The sequence below is a fragment of the Canis lupus genome, chromosome 3, assembly GCF_048164855.1.
Source record: "Canis lupus baileyi chromosome 3, mCanLup2.hap1, whole genome shotgun sequence".
Lineage (NCBI taxonomy): Eukaryota > Metazoa > Chordata > Mammalia > Carnivora > Canidae > Canis > Canis lupus.
Genome location: NC_132840.1, coordinates 64,275,043 through 64,294,097, shown reverse-complemented (window position 1 = coordinate 64,294,097; position 19,055 = coordinate 64,275,043). Strand labels below are relative to the sequence as shown.

General features: G+C 36.9%; 1 protein-coding gene across 4 annotated transcripts in view; it reads left to right on the top strand.

Moving 5' to 3' along the window:
- Positions 1–19,055, top strand: part of ALKBH8 (alkB homolog 8, tRNA methyltransferase) — a 79,419-nt gene that overhangs the window by 25,405 nt on the left and 34,959 nt on the right. For all 4 annotated transcript variants that reach the window (XM_072821813.1, XM_072821814.1, XM_072821815.1 and 1 more), the window contains 6 exons: positions 3,675–3,810; positions 7,404–7,641; positions 9,739–9,870; positions 10,539–10,634; positions 12,297–12,401; positions 13,764–13,834. In XM_072821813.1, coding sequence (XP_072677914.1) covers positions 3,675–3,810; positions 7,404–7,641; positions 9,739–9,870; positions 10,539–10,634; positions 12,297–12,401; positions 13,764–13,834 — 778 coding nt within the window. The remainder of the gene's footprint in view (positions 1–3,674; positions 3,811–7,403; positions 7,642–9,738; positions 9,871–10,538; positions 10,635–12,296; positions 12,402–13,763; positions 13,835–19,055) is intronic.

The window sequence follows — 19,055 nt, the reverse complement described above, 5'->3', positions numbered from 1 at the left end:
GACTCAGACCTCCTGGGGCAGCACATTGCTAAGTCCCTGGAATGGGGAACAAATGGGCTTTCAGAGCTATCTGGATTTGTCTTTGAAAGGGAAGAAGGAAGAGAGGACAGAATGTGATCATGAGGCTCCATCTGCTGGTACTGGGCTCTTAGTGTCATACTTTTAAAAGGATGTATTCAGCATCCTGTCTTTCTTATTTCTTCCACTTTGCAGTGTTTATTCATGTGACATATTAAGAAAAGAATTTTTGGTGCATTCATCTCTTGTTTGCAAGATGCCATTCCAAAGATGATGATCTTGGAATACAATGACAATAAGATAGTTCCTTTGAGAGCCCTCAGCTTTACTTTGTCTTCTTAATTCATTCTAATCTGGCCTTTTCTGGAAGTTATCAGCAATTGATTAGTAGACATATTTAATACTTTTGGCAAATTTATGAGATAGTGTCAGAGTTTAACACAGCCAGCCAGACATTAAAGTGTAGAAAACATTTTATTTAGTAACTCTTGACAGTAGGGGAAAGAGCTGAGCTCCATTCCAATTTGTGAGAAATGATTTGGGTGTTTTAAAGGTAGAATGGGGTGGGGGGCAGAGTAGGGGCTTTGTAGAGTCAAAGAAGTGAAAAATCACAAAGGGTTGGTCATTGCAAATGCAGTTAGGCCACCTGTGTTTGCTAGCCAGCAGTTATAATAGTTAGGATTCTATCCTATGAGAAACAGGCCCTATCCTTCCTGATGATTACGTTTCAAAGGAGTGGCTTGCAGGTCCATGAGAGAGATACTTTTTTTCTTTTTTAAAAGATTTATTCATTTTAGAGAGAGACAGCATGTGAGTGGAGGCAGGGGAGGGAGGAGAGAGAGAATCTCAAGCAGATTCCCCACTGAGTGTGGAGCCTGCCACGGACCTCCATCCCTGGACCCCAAGATCATGACCTGAGCCAAAATCAAGAGTCAGATGCCCAACTGACTGAGCCACACATGGGTTCTGAGAGAGATACTTCTGAGTTGCAAGAGCTACCTATTCACAATTGTAGTCCCCTTTTAGTAAGTGCCCTAAGAAAGGGAGATCAGGGTCCTATTGGCAGGTGTTGCTAGAACAAATAGTAAAACTTCCTGGCAGTTTCAGTTTTCTCAGGCAGACATTGTAATGGGGAAGCTGGGAACATCCTAGGGACAAGGCTTTATGCTGCTAGAAGCCATGGTAGAGTTTGGTCATGTTTTTTAGTGCACGGTTTAGGTTTAGTTATGTGCCAAGAACAGGCATTATTAGCCCAATTTTACAGATGAGGAAACCCAAGCACAGAAATAACTCACACAGGATTGTATAGCTAGTAAGTGGTATAGCTGAGATTTGAGTGTAGAACCTGGATCCCTAGACACTGTGTTATACTGTCTCCTAATACTCATGGGGGCTCTGGGGATTAAACAATTATGGTTTAATCCTTGTCCTTAAAGAGCTCAGAGTCCAATGGAAGGGGCCAAATATTAGAACAAATATAATTAGTGCAATGTCAAAAATACCTGTTCAGCTATTGTCTTCCTGTCTAATGACACCAAAAGCTTTCTAACCTGAGTTCTCCTTTTGGCTACTTCATATTGTTACCTGCCAGGCAGACATTGAAACTGTACCCCACCAGTGCCTCAAACCTGCTGTATCCTATGTCCTACTCATGACCTCCCTTACTCGTTACTGACTACCTCTTCCTGACCTCTTCTGACTTTCCAGTTTTGGAATGACATTGTTGGTCTCTCGGTCACTCAAGCTCTGTCCCCTCTGTTTCCCCTTTCCCTCATGTCTCAGTCATCCGCAAGTCCTACTGAAGGTACTAGAACTTTTCTCTTGTCTTTCCCCCGTCTCCCTCTATCCTTTCTTCTTACAATCTCCACACAGGCTGGATTAGCCCATAGTTTCTCCTTGCCAGGCCACATGAGTGTAGCTCCTCCTGCCTCTCGCTCCCCTGGAAAGCTGTCTGGCGGCCTGCTGTGCTGGCTCCAGCTCCTCACACGCACCCTGTGTATCAGTTGAGCTAGCCATTGGCTATTCTTCCAGTCGACTCAGCATCTTCTCTCTGGACGTAAAAATTAGTAATTGGAGTTTTGGCTGTTTATGAGCTGTTTTGGATTATGATTTTATTTAACTTCCTAAATTTATTTTGTTTGCTAACTTTTGAGGATTTTCAAGTGGGATCGGTGGATCAGCCAACAGTTTCTGCTCTAAAAAAATTATGCCTACCTCTCGCTGTCTTTGCCAGACACATCCATTTCTGTTTTTAGCTCCTGCTCTTTATTGCCTCACTGGATGCCTCCCTTCCAGATGACTCTGTGTTCCTCTTGCCCTTCAGTGATCAACTCAAGGCGACTTCTGTTTTGAAGTTCTCCCAGATTTTTCCAGTTAACAGCAATCTTTTTTTTTTTTTCTAATTCATGTCACATGGACAGACTCTACAGTTAACAATTATATCAAGATATGCTATTCTTTCATTGTTTAGTGTTTGTTTTCTTCAACTAGCTTATAAACTTGTTGAAAGCATAAACTGTGTATTAAAGTTGTAGGCTGCAGAGCGCAGGGACCAAAAATGGGCACAGGTGTATTTGCCCATTATCATTCATTTGTCCCTTCAACAAATTTTTATTGAGCTCCTACTATGTCTAGATTCCTCTACAATATGTTTTGGTGTTAGCCTGCCTTTGCTGAATTTGATGGGAGTTCTATGTGTCTCCTGAATTTAAATGATTGTTTCCTTTTCCCTTTCTTGGACTGTATATCCTGATGGGGAGATTAAACTACCAAACGCAAATCATCACAAATTATGTTGAATTCTGTGGCTACAGTAAATAGGCATGATGTAGAGTGTGAAGGCCTTTTTGGGAAAGTGTTCAGTAACTACATGCTGACTGGCATGTTTTAGAAGGAAAACACAGCTCTATGGGGATCTTAAATCTGTATTTAAAAAATTATAGATACAGATATATATATTTATATATACATATAAATAATATGTCTAGCTTAAAAAACAAAAAAACATCTAGATCACCATATAGCTTAAGAAATACCTTTGGAAAAAAAAAAAAAAAAAAAAAGAAATACCTTTGGTGCTCTTGTATGTCCCTTTTATATCACATTCTTCTCCTCCCCCAGAAATAACTTCAGTCCTGAATTCCATGTTTATTATTTACTTTTCTTGGCATTTTGCTGTATGTGTATTTTAAAACAATATATGACTTACTCTTGGGTTTTGAGCTTTATGTAAATGGAATCTTTCTCTTTTTTCTTTTCTAACCTTGTGTTTGTGAAACTTGTCTGTGGTACATTTTACCCAGGACTTCACAGGTAAGGGGATATATCACCTCTGGATAATAAGTGCATTTAATGGAGCTAAAGCATCAGAGCTTATAGTAGAACCCCCAGAGATGCTGGTAAATGTTCTTAAATATTCCTTTGTGGTTCAGGCATCTGTTTGTTTTCACTTCTTTTGGTTGGTGAAAAGTAAAGTAAGCATTTTAAAAAATGGTCACATAGAAATACTTACAAACTAAAAAAAAAAAAAAAAAAAAAAAAAAAGAAATACTTACAAACTATAGAATATGTGAATAGCATTGTTATAATTCCTTTAGGATTCTTAATGTTGACATTTTGTATCTCCTCCCTCCCCTGCCCCCCCCCCCCCACGCCAGTATTGCCATGGACAGCAACAGTCAAAGTAATTACAAACTCAGTAAAACCGAGAAGAAGTTCTTAAGGAAACAGATTAAAGCCAGGCACACTTTGCTGAGACATGAAGGCATTGAGACAGTATCCTACGCCACTCAGGTAACCTAAAACTGTTACTGGTTCAATGTAATCTTGTTGCCATGTTAATGTGCTATAAGTCCTGTTTGTTAATAATTGCTCAGAGTTCAGTCATGTGTTACATTTTTATTCAGTGTACATGTGACAGGACCTGCTGACTTTTAATTTTGAGGGCATAATTTGAATTTCCATTGACCCTGTTGGTTGAGCTAGAGGAAGTTGTGGGTATATGTTAATAACAGAAACACTGTATAACTATGTAGAGTTTACAAAGCATACTTCTGTTCATTAGTATATTTAATTCCTTAGGGAATTCTTATATGATGGGTTAGAGGACTAAGACAGGTGGTATGTGCTTTAGAAAACTGAAGTTCAATCTTTTGTATCCTAATGCAATCTTTTCCCCTCTGTTCCTAACTTCATTTTTGTTATAAGTGATTTCAATTACATGCAACAAAACATTTTTAATTTATTAGACCTTATTTACAAAGCCTTTTCATTTTCTGATGCAATCATTCAATTATGTATATATATAATATTACAATATATTATATATCAATTATATTTATGAGGGACTGTGAGATGTCTGGGACTGTGAGTTCAGAACAACTTAGTTTAACTCTTAGCTTCTCCGCTTATTTGGACATGAACAGTTCCTTTGATCTCAGCTTTCTTTGTTTATAAAGGCATTTAGATTCTAGAGCAAGTGTGTGACAGTACTTACTAGTCATTAAAATTCCATGTGAATATAAAGTATTTCTTCTGGTCCTGAAGGGTAAGAAGGAAGATCAGCCATCATCTAACCAATGGCTGAACACATGTCCTAGAGAAGGTGAAGCTAGGATTAAAACTTGGGTTTCAGACCAATGGTCTTCCCTTATATCATGTTACACTGTTTTCTGTGCTGCATCATAGTTTTAGAAATGAATACTCTATTAGGGGAGATTTATTTACCTATTTATTTAAAGATTTGTTTATTTTAGAGAGAAAGAGAGTGGAGAGTGGGGGAGGGGGAAAGGGAGAGAGAGAATCTCAAGTAGATTCCTTACTGAGCTCAGAGCCCAACATGGGGCTTGATCTTGCAACCCCAATGTCATGACCTGAGCTGAAAGCAAGAGTCAGATGTTCAATCGACAGAGCCACCCAGGCGTCCCTGCTGAGGGAGATTTAAATTTAGCAGGTAATAGGCCCATGCCTAGATTAAACACAGTACTAATGACTTCAGAGAATTAAACCAAATTTCTATAAAGAGGATAGAACACATAATAGATAGAAGTAACATGCCTGCACAGACTCTACTATTTCTGCCAAAAGCCACTGAGGCTGTGAGGCATTCAGAAGATTAAACTGACATAGTCTCTGCTCCTTCCTTCTAGAGTTGTGAAGACAAGTGTAAGGAAAGAAATGGATTAAATTTCTTTTCTGCCTTTGAAGCTGTTTCTAGTAGATCTGTTTTTGTTTTAGATTTCTAGAAGCTATAATCTCATCTTCATGGCTTCTAAATTGTTTTCTCATTTGGGCATGATGTTTTTTCTCCACAATATTTTTAAAAGAAATGAATAAAATTATAGAAGGACCTCCAATTACATATTATCTATCCAGGGGAGAACAAATGGTCTTTTCATGATGTAGTTTTTTTATTTTTTTATTTTTTTATTTATGATAGTCACACAGAGAGAGAGAGAGAGAGAGAGAGAGGCAGAAACATAGGCAGAGGGAGAAGCAGGCTCCATGCCCCGTTAGCCCGATGTGGGACTTGATCCCGGGTCTCCAGGATCGTGCCCTGGGCCAAAGGCAGGCGCCAAACCCAGGGATCCCTTGTGTGTGTGTGTGTGTGTGTGTGTGTGTGTGTGTGTGTGTTATAAGTATATGTGCCTTTGTCTAAATTTATAGCCATTGTAAGATTTTTCTAGAGCAGTGTCTTCAGATTGTCAGGACTAGAGAACTTAAGAAACCCTCTGAATTCTCTACTTCATATTATTGAGAAAATTGCTTACCTAAAGAATTATAAATAAGACAATTATTGCTTTTAATTATATTGTGTGACTCACATGCAACAGGTAATAAATTCCTCACTTTCTTCCCCCACTGCACTTGTTTTTGTGTGGTTTGCCTTTAGAATTGCCCATAGATCATTTAGACAGCATCTTTGAGGAGGGGCACTGGTATTCCTCAAGTCATACCTCACCATGCTCCTCAATTTCTAGATGGGGCAGTCACCCTTGACATTTATAACACCTTTGCAATTCCTTAGATTTGGGAATATAGAAATGTTTTTGTAACTGTGGCTGCATATAATCAAATTATTTTAGTACTTTAATTTATAAACCCTATTCAGCGAGGTTCAAGGCAAGCCATCTTAGACTGAATTTTATACCATGTTTTATATCATTAGTATATTTGTTCATCATGTGTATGTGTGTATTTGCATTCATAGAAAGTATTGGCTCTTTCATGACAGCACAGAGCTTTACTTTTCTTATCCAGTTTTATAATAATTCTATTACATTCTTTTAAAACAAGGTTCTAGATATTTGCATTTGGTATATATGAAACAAATACATTATGTTCTGATCTCCAGCTTTGTATAAATTGGGTTGGCAAAGTACTGTCCCCAGGTCAAATCTGGCTTGTAAACTAAGAATGAATTTTATATTTTCAAAGAGTTGTTGAAAATGAAAACAAAGAGTATGTGACAGAGACTTGCCTGTGAAGCCTAGTTTGTCAATACCTGATATAAACAATAAAACTGATAATGATTTACTTTTCTTATGCTACAAAGTTTTTAGGAGTCGTGGATTGTAAATTAAAAATGTTAACACTGTGTAGAATGTTCTACAAGAGGTGCTGGGCCATATGCAGCAGGAAAAAAGAGGAAACTTTTCCCCCCAAGCAAATCCCTTGAATAAAGTTTAGTGCAGGATTGCAAATGGCAGGAAGTAAGCAGGAAAGTAGGTGAAAGCATATAGTATGGTCTGGCAAAAAGTAAGTATTAGGTAACTCCTATTTCTTGTTTCCTTCCTATTTCTCTTTCATTGTGTTGAACTTATAAGCAGTAATAAATGTGACCTTTTAATTTGTATGTACGGCCATTAGGAAAGGAATATTTTACTGCAAAGGCTAATTTAAAAATCAATATTTATAAGATAGGTGTACTTTTTAATCCACAATATTTAATATATGGTTTATATAGTATGTATGAAATTAGAAAACCAAATAACTACCGGAAGGAAACCTTTTTACCCATCTTAATTACACCTTTGTGGAAATATTTATTTATTTATTTATTTATTTATTTATTTATTTATTTATTTATTTATTTATAAGATTTTATTTATTTATTCATGAGAGACACAGAAAGAGAGAGAGAGACAAAGAGAGAGAGGGAGGCAGAGACACAGGCAGAGGGAGAAGCAGGCTCCATGCAGGGAGCCTGACATGGGACTGGATCCTGGGTCTCCAGGAGCATGCCCTGGGCTGAAGGTGGCACTAAATCGCTGAGCCACCCAGGCTGCCTGGAAATGTTATTTAAAAATAATCTTATTTTATCTTATTTGAAAATAAATGGATTGATATTAATTGCTCATTTTTTTCCTTTTTTTGTTTTTTTAAAGAGCCTGGTTGTCGCCAATGGTGGGTTGGGTAACGGTGTGAGTAGGAACCAGCTGCTCCCAGTGTTAGAGAAGTATGGGCTGGTGGATGCTCTCCTAATGCCACCTCATAAGCCTTACTCATTTGTGAGGTACAGAACTGCAGAAGAAGCCAAGAAAGCCTATGTCACCCTCAACGGAAAAGAAATAGTGGATGATTTAGGACAAAAGATCCTTCTGTACTTGAATTTTGTGGAAAAAGGTACACAGGCATCTTATAAAAAGTAGTTGTTTCTTTTGTGTGTTTTCTTTTCATACCTAAGTTAGGAGGTGTGGCTATTATGAAACAATAACAGAACTTCGTTAGGCAGCTCCTTTTTGTCTGACAAACACTCTGTATGCACCTGGTTTGTGCCAGGCAAGGGGCCATGTTACATTAAACATAGCCTGCCTAGAAGGGGCTGAACCTACCACCCTAATGGTATATTTATTATCCGTGGTGCTTATTTTGGAACCCTGCTACCTAATTGTGTTTTTCAAATTCAATGCTGGGGATTCAGATTACCAATTTTATAGAGTCTACTCAGAAGCTTGCAATTAATCACTTAAGAATTCATTGTGATCCGAATGATTGTGTGCCAAATGTGCCGTTGATGGTGGAACACCTGTAGGCACCAGAGAGCCCTAAAGCTTCACAGTGGCAGTGTCCAAGGAACTTCCTGCAATGGTGGCAGTGTTCCTACATTCATAGCTGCACTGTCCAACATGACCGTGTGATTGAGGAATGGATTTTTTAATTGAATTTCATTTAAGGTAATTAAATAACAGCTTTATAGACTGATCTACAGAACTGCTGCAGAGATTATTGTATCTTTTCACCACTGTCCCATGGAAATAAGATGTATTGAGATGAACTTTGATGTAGACATCTGGTCTCTCATTGTATTCATTTACCTATTTAGGTAATTTAATGTTTTGTTCAGATACCCTCGAGATGGGTAGGTGAATATCATCTGACCGAATTTCTGTTTTTGTAAAATGGGATGCAGAAGAAACTTCTAAAGACTTTTTATTTATATATTTTTTCTAAAGACTTTTTAAAGATATATTTTAGGAGTTATAATTCTCAGTATCTATCTGTATTTAATTTAAAATCTGACTTAAGCTTTACAGATTAAAAAAACTGTAGTATCTGTGTATTGTGTTTATGGTCAGCTTTTGAAAACTGAATGGTTTGGGAGTAAGTTCTAATCAGGAAATGCTTTATTTATGGAGTGTTCTTTATTTGAAATCCCACATTAGATCTAGGTGTACTTCCAGGACTATTGTTATCATGTTTATAGCTTGAAAATAATTCTTAGTAGAAATGAATAGAGAACAGAACTGTGTCACAAATTTTTTGATACTTGTTTTGACTACTACCAGAGAGCCGCTGAATAACAAAAAAAAGAGTATTTTTAATTCTTTTTTTCTCAGATTTTTTTAGAAAACTAAGTATGAATTGTACTATAAATTGCCTGCCTTTAAGGAATTTTCTCCAAAGTTTTTCTTACATAATTTGGATAAGTAATATGATGCCTGATATATAATAAACACTTGATAAATATTTGTTAGGTAATTCACTATTTGTATTTCTGAAATAATAGTAAAATCTAGTAGACATTTATATTATTATTTTTGTGAATTTTTATATTAAATGATTCAAGTATGAAAACTCTTCAGCAGAAAAGCTTTAGAAGTTACATCTGTAACGTGAACGATGAGATCCCTAATGGTAAATGTGAATTACACTATTCCCTTTAGTCGTAAATTCTTTCCTCTTTTTCTTTCACAGCTGAACCTGTCTTATTCTTTGAAGGGCACAGGGACTTAAATTATTTTAATACATACCAAAGAATTTTTCATACAATGACATTTTATTTCTTTAGGATAAGTTTTTTGTTGTTTTACCTTTTTCTGTTACTGAACCTTAGCTAGGGTCAAGAACCTAAGGGCAAAAATGAGCATTTAAAGTTTTGTTTTCAGTATTTAGAGAGAGTCTGTCTTTTTAGTGGAGAGGCAAACTGTAGATATTAAGAGAAACCTTGTTTCTTAGTGAGATTTAAAAGTAGCTTGATCAAATAATATTTAAGGAAATACTGTTTTATTTGCCGTTGGTAATTAGAGTGGATAAAATGTATCATAATTTTTATCTTGGACTTTGTTTTTGTATTTTCCTATGTCATGTGCCTTTAGCATTCTTACTTTTGAATATGAGTGTTGGGGATTTTATGAACTGATAAATGGCCTCTGGGCACAATTATGTATATTTAGGAACATTAAGTTTTGTATGTGACTATTTTGTTTTGGTTTCCCACAGCACAGTGGAAAGAGTTGGGGCTTCAGGCCTTACCTCCAGGCCTCATGGTAGTAGAAGAAATTATTTCATCTGAGGATGAGAAAATGCTTTTGGAAAGTATTAACTGGACAGAAGATATAGACAATCAAAATGGTAAGTAAAATTTTAAAAATATATTTAATGTCTCTGCAGAATGCCATGTTACTGCTTCTTTTTTCCTCCTCCTTTGCTTTATTAAAATTTCTAATATTTCCTCAAAATTAGTGAAAGTAGGCTAGATCTAATATTAGGCAAGTCATACCAATAATTATTAGGAGCATTAATAAAATTGACATTTATATAGCTATCAATTTTAAGCTCCAAACTGATTAATATTTATTAGCTGACATTTGTAGAGCTAACACTGATAAGCCCTTTCACATACATTATCTTCTTTGATCTTCTCCCCCTAAGTCACGTTTCCTATGCACGATCAGCCGCTCTGCCAACAGTGGCAATGCAGGAAGAGCCTCCTGGAGATGTTTGCAAATTAGATTTCCTCTGACTCGTTCCACATCATAAATGGTCTTGTGAGTGGCAGCACCCATGTTTGACTCTTTCAGATTGATGGGGTGAAATTCTATAAGGGTTTGTTACCATTTTAGACTGAAAAGAACAGCAGAGATGAGGTAGAATGGTTAATTTTATTAAAGACAATAATTTAGCAGTTAACAAAAATTACCTTTACTCAAGGAATCCCAGCTCACAATTTTGACTTTGAAATTGACAAAGGAAAGCAAATATTTTTCTCTTAAATAGTTTACTTTCTTCTCTTCATATAGTTCAAAAATACTTGAAACACAGGAGAGTAAAGCATTTTGGTTATGAATTCCACTATGAGAACAACAATGTAGATAAAGACATGCCATTACCTGGGGGTAAGTAATTGTTACTAAACGACAAACACTAGCTCAGAAAAGAAAGATTTAATATATTGGAAGTACGTCATACTGTGTTTCATTGGTCATTTTTAGGCAGAATGTTGAAATAGCTGATTAAATTTAAAACCTTTAAATTGCATACAGTGGTGGAGTTTTGTTGTAAGAACTGGATACATAGAGCTAAGGGTCCCTTTTGAACATCATCCTTCCTCCATACTGCTCAGCAGTAGTACTGTTAGCAGGTGTGTACACATCATTCCCGTGCTGTAACAAATGACGTTGCATTGCAGGGCAGATACCTGTAAAAGTATACAGTTGTTAACATGTGTTATGCTGTATGCTATGTTGTATGTTCACATATTCCATGTATCCCTCCAGCCTGTTCTTCCTCCTTTATTAAATGTTTTGGAGATCTTACCCAGTTTTTCATTGTATTCAGTGTTCAGCAATGGCTTATTCAGTTAATTCCCAGTTGTTCAACATTTAGGTTATTTCTAGCTTTTAGCTTTTATATAAGGAGTGCTGCTGTGCATGTCTTTATATATACCTCTTATGTAGTAAGCAGAAAGTAGAATTGTTATGTTGAAGTTTTGTTCGTTTAAAAATGTTAATAGATGCTGAAAAATTACCCCCAACCCAGCTGTATTGACATACTCCTATGGAGCGTGTATGTACCTCCTTCCCCTGACCCACACCAACATATGATATTATAAAATGTTTAACTATATATCATTTCCTAATTACTAGTGAGGTTGGCCATTTTTATTTACCTTTCTGGAATTCCTTTTCATATCCTTTGTCAGTTTTTCCTAAGGAGTTGACTGATTAGTAAGATTTTACCGTATAATCTGGATATTAAACCTTCGGTAGGATTTTGTTGGAGTTATATTTATCTTTTTGACTTTTAATCTTATTTAAGGCTTACTGTCATTCATGAAATAATGTTTCTGACTCTAGTGAAAATAAATTAGTTCTACTTTGAAAACCATGTTTTGTTTTTGTTTTTGCTTTTTGCTTGTTTTTTAAATATTTTAATTTTTAAAAATTTTTTAATTTTTAAAGTAATCTCTATACCTAATGTGTGGCTCAGTGTCACAACCTGGAGATCAAGAGTCACATGCTCCTCCGACTGAGCCAGCCAGGAGCCCCTGAAAACTGTGTTTTTTAAGAGGAAATGATTTAGAGGAACCTGGCTGGCTTAGTCGGAAGAGAGAGCAAATCTTGATCTCGGGGTTGTGAGTGTGAGTCCCATGTTGGGTGTGGAGATTTCTTAAATGAATAAAAAAACTTAAAGAAAATAAAAGGAAATGATTTAGAATAAGTAAGTTAAATTTAAATTAAATTTAAATAAGAAAGGGTGGTCAGGCTAACTTCCAGTATATAATAGTAAATTTTATAATTTTATTGCTGTTTTACAAAATGCTAAAATTGTGAGCAAAATTGTTCTTTTGGATATTTTGTTTGATTAAAATCAATAAAATAAAAGATTCTTAAGGTTTTGTTTTTATTTTGTTTTGTCTTATGGGTTTATTTTTATGTTTAGATCTTGACTGCTAAGTTAAAAGCTGTGGTTTTTCTCCTAGTGGCTTTTTTTTATTCTTGAGTAAAACATGCAAAGCAAATATCTTAATGTTCTATCTTTATGAATACTGACATCAGGTCTTCCTGGCATTTGTGATAGCTTTCTGGAGAAATGGTTGAAAGAAGGTTTCATTAAACACAAACCCGATCAGTTGACTGTAAACCAGTATGAACCTGGACATGGTGAGTATTTTCTTCCTTTAACATTCCAGTCATATAGTTCATAACTAAGTAGATTCTGTAACTCAAAGATATTCTTTTTTTAGCTTACACTGACTCTCCACAGGGATTTGCTTCTGTTTGTTACCGGTGTTGACTTTAGTCCCTTACAAATCTACGTTAGCCCCTCATGTCTCAAAGTTTAGATTAGCAGACTGGCACAGTTGCTGTTTGTGATTTTTTTTGTCTGCTTCTCAACATTTCATGTAGAGAGGGAGGAGATTGTTTTAAAGACATAGGAGACATGGGTAAGAAGAACCATTCGTATCATTTACAGATACCTGCAGGAGGCTGCTTGGTTGCATGGTCTTGCTCTTCCTTCTCCTCTGAGAATGTGAAGACAGTTCTAGGACAATACGTTAGTAAAAAATCTCGAGACTCTTGAGGTTTTTGCACTTACAGCAGCATCTTCATCGATAGTTGTAGTAATGAGATTATCTTAAGGATATTATTAATTGGGCGGCTCGGATGGCTCAGCCGTTTAGTGCCGCCTTCGGCCCAGGGCGTGGTCCTGGAGACCCAGGATTGAGTCCCACGTTGGGTTCCCTGCATGGGGCTTGCTTTTCCCTCTGCCTATGTTTCTGCCTCTCTCTCTCTCTCTCTCTCTCTCTCTCTCTCTGTGTGTCTCTCATGAACAAATAAATAAAATCTTAAAAATTATTAATTTTATTAATCATTTCCTAATGAAACAATCTTAGGATTTATTAATCTTAAGGCAGACGTTGTGGAGTTTTGGGTTTTTTTCCTGCTTTTATCACACTGTACTGTAATTGCTTATTTACCTGTCAGTCTTTCTATCGGTCTGTCTGCTCCTTGAGGACAGGGATATGTCTTACTTGCTTTATGTACTCTTACCATGTAGCAGAGTTCCTTTTTCTTAGGGGTTACTCAGTATACTTACATGAGAAGTTGATGGAGGAAGCCACATCTTAATGATTGGTATGCTTGGTTTTCACACCTGGCCATTGCTGTTGTTGTGCATGTACTTGGGATCCCTGTTGAAGGGAAAACACGACTTTGGTACTTAACCTTTCATGTCATGCTCTTGGGCTAGGCGTAGGTAAATGGCCTAGGTAAGCAGTGACTCTCACGTCCTGATTTCAGAATTGAGTGCTAGCAGCGCTTCAATATGAAGACATTTCTAGTTCAGAATTAGTTTGATTTTATGTAGTCACATTCCCCTTGAATGTTTACTTTTAACTAAAGTTATAGTACTTTCCTGATTACCAGTGTTCTCACCCTAATAGTGTGAGGCCATATTTAGAGTCATCTGAAATCTACTGAAAGGAAAAATGAAATGACATGTTATTTTATTTTCTGTCCCAGGAATTCCTGCTCATATTGACACACATTCTGCTTTTGAGGATGAGATTGTTTCTCTCAGTTTGGGGTCAGAGGTAAATGTTCAAGCATTTTCATTAGCCATCAACAACTATTTTACCTTATATAATACTGTTTTCATAGGATTTCCTGCATTTCTTAATTAAAATAAGATTTAAAAATGAGAAGTAAAGGTGCTATAATACTTCCATTTCTTATAGAATGTAAAATTGTCACAGCCTCTTCTTTCAAGTGTATGAAGCTTATCTGTCAGCTGATCAGATGGTAGGAGAACCCCTGCTTTTTACACATTTTCTTACTTATTTCACTTGGACCTGGTGAATACAAGCCAGACTACTCTCCTTACTCGTGCAGCGTTGCCATCTAGTGGCGAGAGGTGGTAGCTGCAGGCCACGGAAAAAGGAACACGAAACTAAAATGTGTGTGCTCAGAATTTTGATACTTTTTCTCATATATTACCTGATTCAATCCCTTCAAAAACTATAAGCAGTACAGGGTAATATCCTCATTTTTACAGATGAAGAGTGCAAGGCTCATGTTTATTCATTGACTTGTTTGTATGGCTGCACTTCACTTGAACTGTTAAAGAACATAAAAAGCATGATTGAAACGGATGAGTGCAAACCACAGATAAAGTTTTAGTTAAAGATCAGAATTTTAAGTCCAGAAGAACCTTTAAAATATAAGGTCATCTAATCTAACTAAAGTTTGCTTCAAAATCTGATCTTATTCCTGGAGGTAAATAACTGTTTACTGGGTTTTTTGTTTTGTATTCATATGGTTCCCCACTTTGGCTCTTTAACTGATGCTGAGCTTGTTGATCCTGTTCATTCTGTGACGAGAGAGTTAGTGACGTTTGATGAGACGGGACGATCTTATCAACCACCTGTGTGGATTTTTATTAAATGCTTTATAAAATAATGAGGACAGGTAGGAAGAAGAAAAGAGCTCTCCTCTGTCTGGCTTATTTTTATCTTACCTCGGTATCCTGGCTCATGGCTTTAGAGGGTCAGTAAAGAACATCTTTGTCTTTTCCTCTTAACTGTATAACCAGCTGAGAAAGAAGACATAACTGGAGGTCAGAATGTCAGCTTCTCTACTGAGAAAGCATGGAGAGCATGGCTTTAGACCCACAGCTAAGTATACTTGTTAATACTTCACCTCTGAATTAGAGTGACAAGTCTCCTTGTCACTGGCACAGTCAGACAGCTGGATACCTTCCTCATAGAGGCAGGTTCTTCCTTGACATGAAGGAGCATGTAGTAGGTTCTGTGAACCAGCTGGACCTGAGAAAGAGAGGGAAGAGCTCAACCAAGCAAACGTGGCCCCAGGCTGGCCCTGGCTCAAGCCTTCTCTCCCGGGAATCAGAAGTGAAGGATTGGAGGGGCACCTGGGTGGCTCCATACATTAAGGATTTGACTCTTGATTTCAGCCCAAGTCATGATCTCAGGGTCATGAGATTGAGTCCCGCATCCAGTTCCATGCTCAGTGGTGAGTCTGCTGGAGATTTTCTCCCTCTGTGCCTCCCCCTGCTTGTTCACACGCATTCTTTCTCAAATTAAAAAAAAAAAAATTTTTTTTAAGTGAAGGAATGGAGTAAAGCCAGGTATGTTGTTCTTACACTTTCACTCCTGTGGAAATTTGCACCTTACCTAGAGAAATATGAGGAGTGGGAACTACATGTTCTTCCACATTAAAAGTCAAAGAAGAGAAAACAAGCCCTTTACCCTCTCTGATCATCTGCTGCGCTTGTCACCTCCACTTGGTGTCTCGAAGGCACATAATTTTCAGCTGCCAATTTGAATGATGGGGTTCTTGGTTAAAGCCATCTTTGTAATAGCAGAAAAGAATGCATGTTACAAGTTACGACTAGAACAATAGATTTTCTTGTAAAAGATAGGTTTTGACAGGTAGCTGATCTTTGTAATTTTGGGAAAAAAAATTTACTAACCATGTAAATGTCTCATGCTATTTAAGAAGTTGACTGTATTTGCAGCCCTTTGTTTCATATGTAAAGTGGGATTAATACTAGCTCTTGCCTGGCTGAAGGATTGTGAGTAAATGTTGATGAACTGTCTAACTTAGAGCAGTTCTTATGTGTGGAGACTTCCTGAGATAAGCTGCTTCTTGGTCCCTCCTGGAAGGTTTCACTCTGTAACAGAGGGAAGGCCTCAAAATAAGACTTCCCGTGGTCACCAAAAAGAAGGCTTCCACCTTTTCTTGTTGTATTTTCCCACCATTGCTCCTGTGCTCTTCTGTTTGCTTTTGACACAGTGTAGTTGGTTGCAGTCTCTCCTGGTCTTTGCCCCAGACCTAGAACCTGGCTCTAGACTTCTGTCCCTTTTTTATTTTCTTATCCTTGACATCCTTAATTGTTGTAAGAAATTTACTATAGTGTCTAGCTTCCATTCCATTGTAATAATTTGTCAGTGGCATCGTAGTTTTTTTTTTTTTTTAAGTGTTTGTTTCTCCTTAGCTAAAATACTTAACTTTTTACTTGCTTCCTTTTACTAGAAAATTTCTGAGAACTCCTAATCTTTTTTTTTTGCCATAAATTTCCAAACAGTATATATTGATTTTAGGTGTAACATAGTGCTTTGAAATTTATATACACGGGGCACCTGGGTGGTGAAGCATCTGCCTTTGGCTTAGGTTATGGTCTTAGGGTCCTGGGATCAAGTCCTGCATCAGGCTCCCTGCTCAGTAGAGAGTCTGCTTCTCCCCCTGCTTGTACTCTCTCTCATTCTCTCTCTCAAAAAAAAAAAAAAACAAAAAACAAAAAACAAAACAAAACAAAGCAAAAAACCTCTTTTTTAAAAAAGAAATTTATATACATTACAAAATGATTACCATAACAAGTCTGCTTACCTTCTGTCACCCTAAAAGTTACATCAAAATTCACAGAAAGACCAACCAGAGGTTACCACAGTGGGCACAGATGGCTGTTGGTATTAAACACAGTTATTTGGAGAAGTAGGAATTTTATAAGAAGTTGGTTTATCAGTAAATACTTTTTATCATGGTGATTTTTGCAATTGACTGGTCTGGGCAGTTGGGTATTTGGTTAATGAAGACTCTGACTATTGAATGCCTGCTAGAGGGCTTGTCTTTTATTATATTACCTGTTCTTTCTCCAGGCTCTTGGTTTTAGCAGTCATTGAGTCCAGCTTGATCTTCTGAAATACAAGATATTGAATACAATTTTTTTGTGAAATGTCTTGAGTGACCCGGTTTCTCTGTTGCCAGCTAAATAGGTGCGTAGGTTCTGTGGTATTTCCCCCCAAACGCAGTGTAGTTTGCCCCAGGGATCTTCTGATGCTGGAGTGATTCTCATTGCTTCCTGTATTCAGGAATGACGACTCATAGGGTAACTTCTCTTTTTAGGAGTATATTGCTTTAACAGACAAATATTTCATTGTTTTCTTGTCCTCAGCACAAATTGGGGAAAAAAAACTGAAGATAGTTTCTTGATGGGACTTGAAACAACTAATACAGTCTGGACCATTAGAAAACTGACCTCATCTTTCTTTTCTTTTCTTCTTCTTCTTCTTTTTTTAAAATAAGATTTATTTATTTATGAGAGAGAGAGAGATCGAGCACCCAGAGGGGGAAGGAGAGCAGACTCCCCACTGAGCTGGGAGCCCAGTGTGGGGCTTGATCCCAGTACCCTGAGATCATGACCTGAGCCCAGGACGGATGCCCAACCGACTAAGACCCCTAGGTATTCCTAAAAGATATTTTCTTTTTACTAAGTCTGAGTGCATCTTTGTTTTTAACCGTTTACCACCCACTGCTATACTCCTGTACAAAACTCTTCCTGAGTTTCCTGCTCTGTTTAATTGTCCACCAATGCATCAATTTAGAACCTGGGAAATATTCTTGACATACCTTTTTAAGATTGTGAATTTTGCTTCCAAGTACTTTTTTTTTTCCCCAAGTACTGTTTTAACTATGTCTCACAACACTTACTTTTAAAAACAGCTCCTGGTGGTATAATTGTCATGCAGTAAGCCACACATATTAAAATAGGTGCTCATGAAAGCTTCACCACTTTCAGGATGACAAACGTATCCATCATTCCCTGAAGTTTCCTTGTCTCCTCCTGTTCTTCTTCAATACCACAGATCACATAGTATTTTCCAGAGTCATCTACACAGGCATCTTAACAGAGTATACTCTTTGCTATATGGCTTCTTTCACTCAACATAATTACTTGAGATTCATTCAAAGTCTAAGCTTACTTGGTATCTTTACTTTTTTGCTGAATAGTATAGGAACATCAGAACGCTGACTCCATTACTTCCTTATAATTTATATCCTATTATTGTGTATTTGAATTTTCTTGATTTACGATTTTTATTTTTTAGATACTTTGACAGTTAACCTGAGAGAAATGTTCATTTAGACATGCTTAGCATTTTCTTTGCCCTTATTCTTTTATGTCACACCTTCCATCAGGGATCATTTTCCTTTTGCATGATGCAACACCCTTTAGATTTCCTTAATCCAGGTCTGCTGTGGCTCATACTATGTTATTTCTGTCTGCAAATGTCTTCATTTCACTTTCATCCTTCAGGGATATTTTCACTGGGTATAGAATTCCAGGCCGGCAGTTACTTTCTCTTTGTGCATGAAAGACTATTTTCTTCTGGCTTCCACTATCGCTCTTGTGACCTTTGATGATGACCTTTATTTATTTCTTTGGTTTCTTTTATTTTGATGTGCCTGATTATTCTATTTATTTTGATGAGTTTATTTATTTTGGGGATTTATTGGGTTTCTTGAAACGGTAGATTTTTTTTTTTTCCCATCAGTTTTGGAAACTCAGCCATTATCCCTGTAGATTTCGTCTCTATTCCATTCTTTCCATCTGCCTGTTTTCTGTAGAAGTTGTTTTGCTTACCCTCTCTTCTGTGTTTAGTGTATTTTATCTCTCCATGCTTTACTCCAGACATTTTCTTCTGTCTGTAATTCTCTTCTCAGCCATGTCTGATTTGCTCTTAAACCCATTCATTGATGGGTCATGGTGTTTTTCTGTATTAGAGTATTTGCTTGGTTTTTCTTCAGATTTACAATGTCTTAAAAAAAAGTCATTTCCAGGTCTCTGCCAAAATTATCAAGCGTAGCGTTTTTATCTGTAAACATGAGAAGAATCTTTGTTTCTTAGCCTGTATCTGATATTTGCATATTTGAGGTCCCCATGGTTTATTTCTGTTCTCCCTGTTAGACTGTTTTTTTTCCAGAGCAAATACTGTGGTTCATTCTGATTCAGAATGT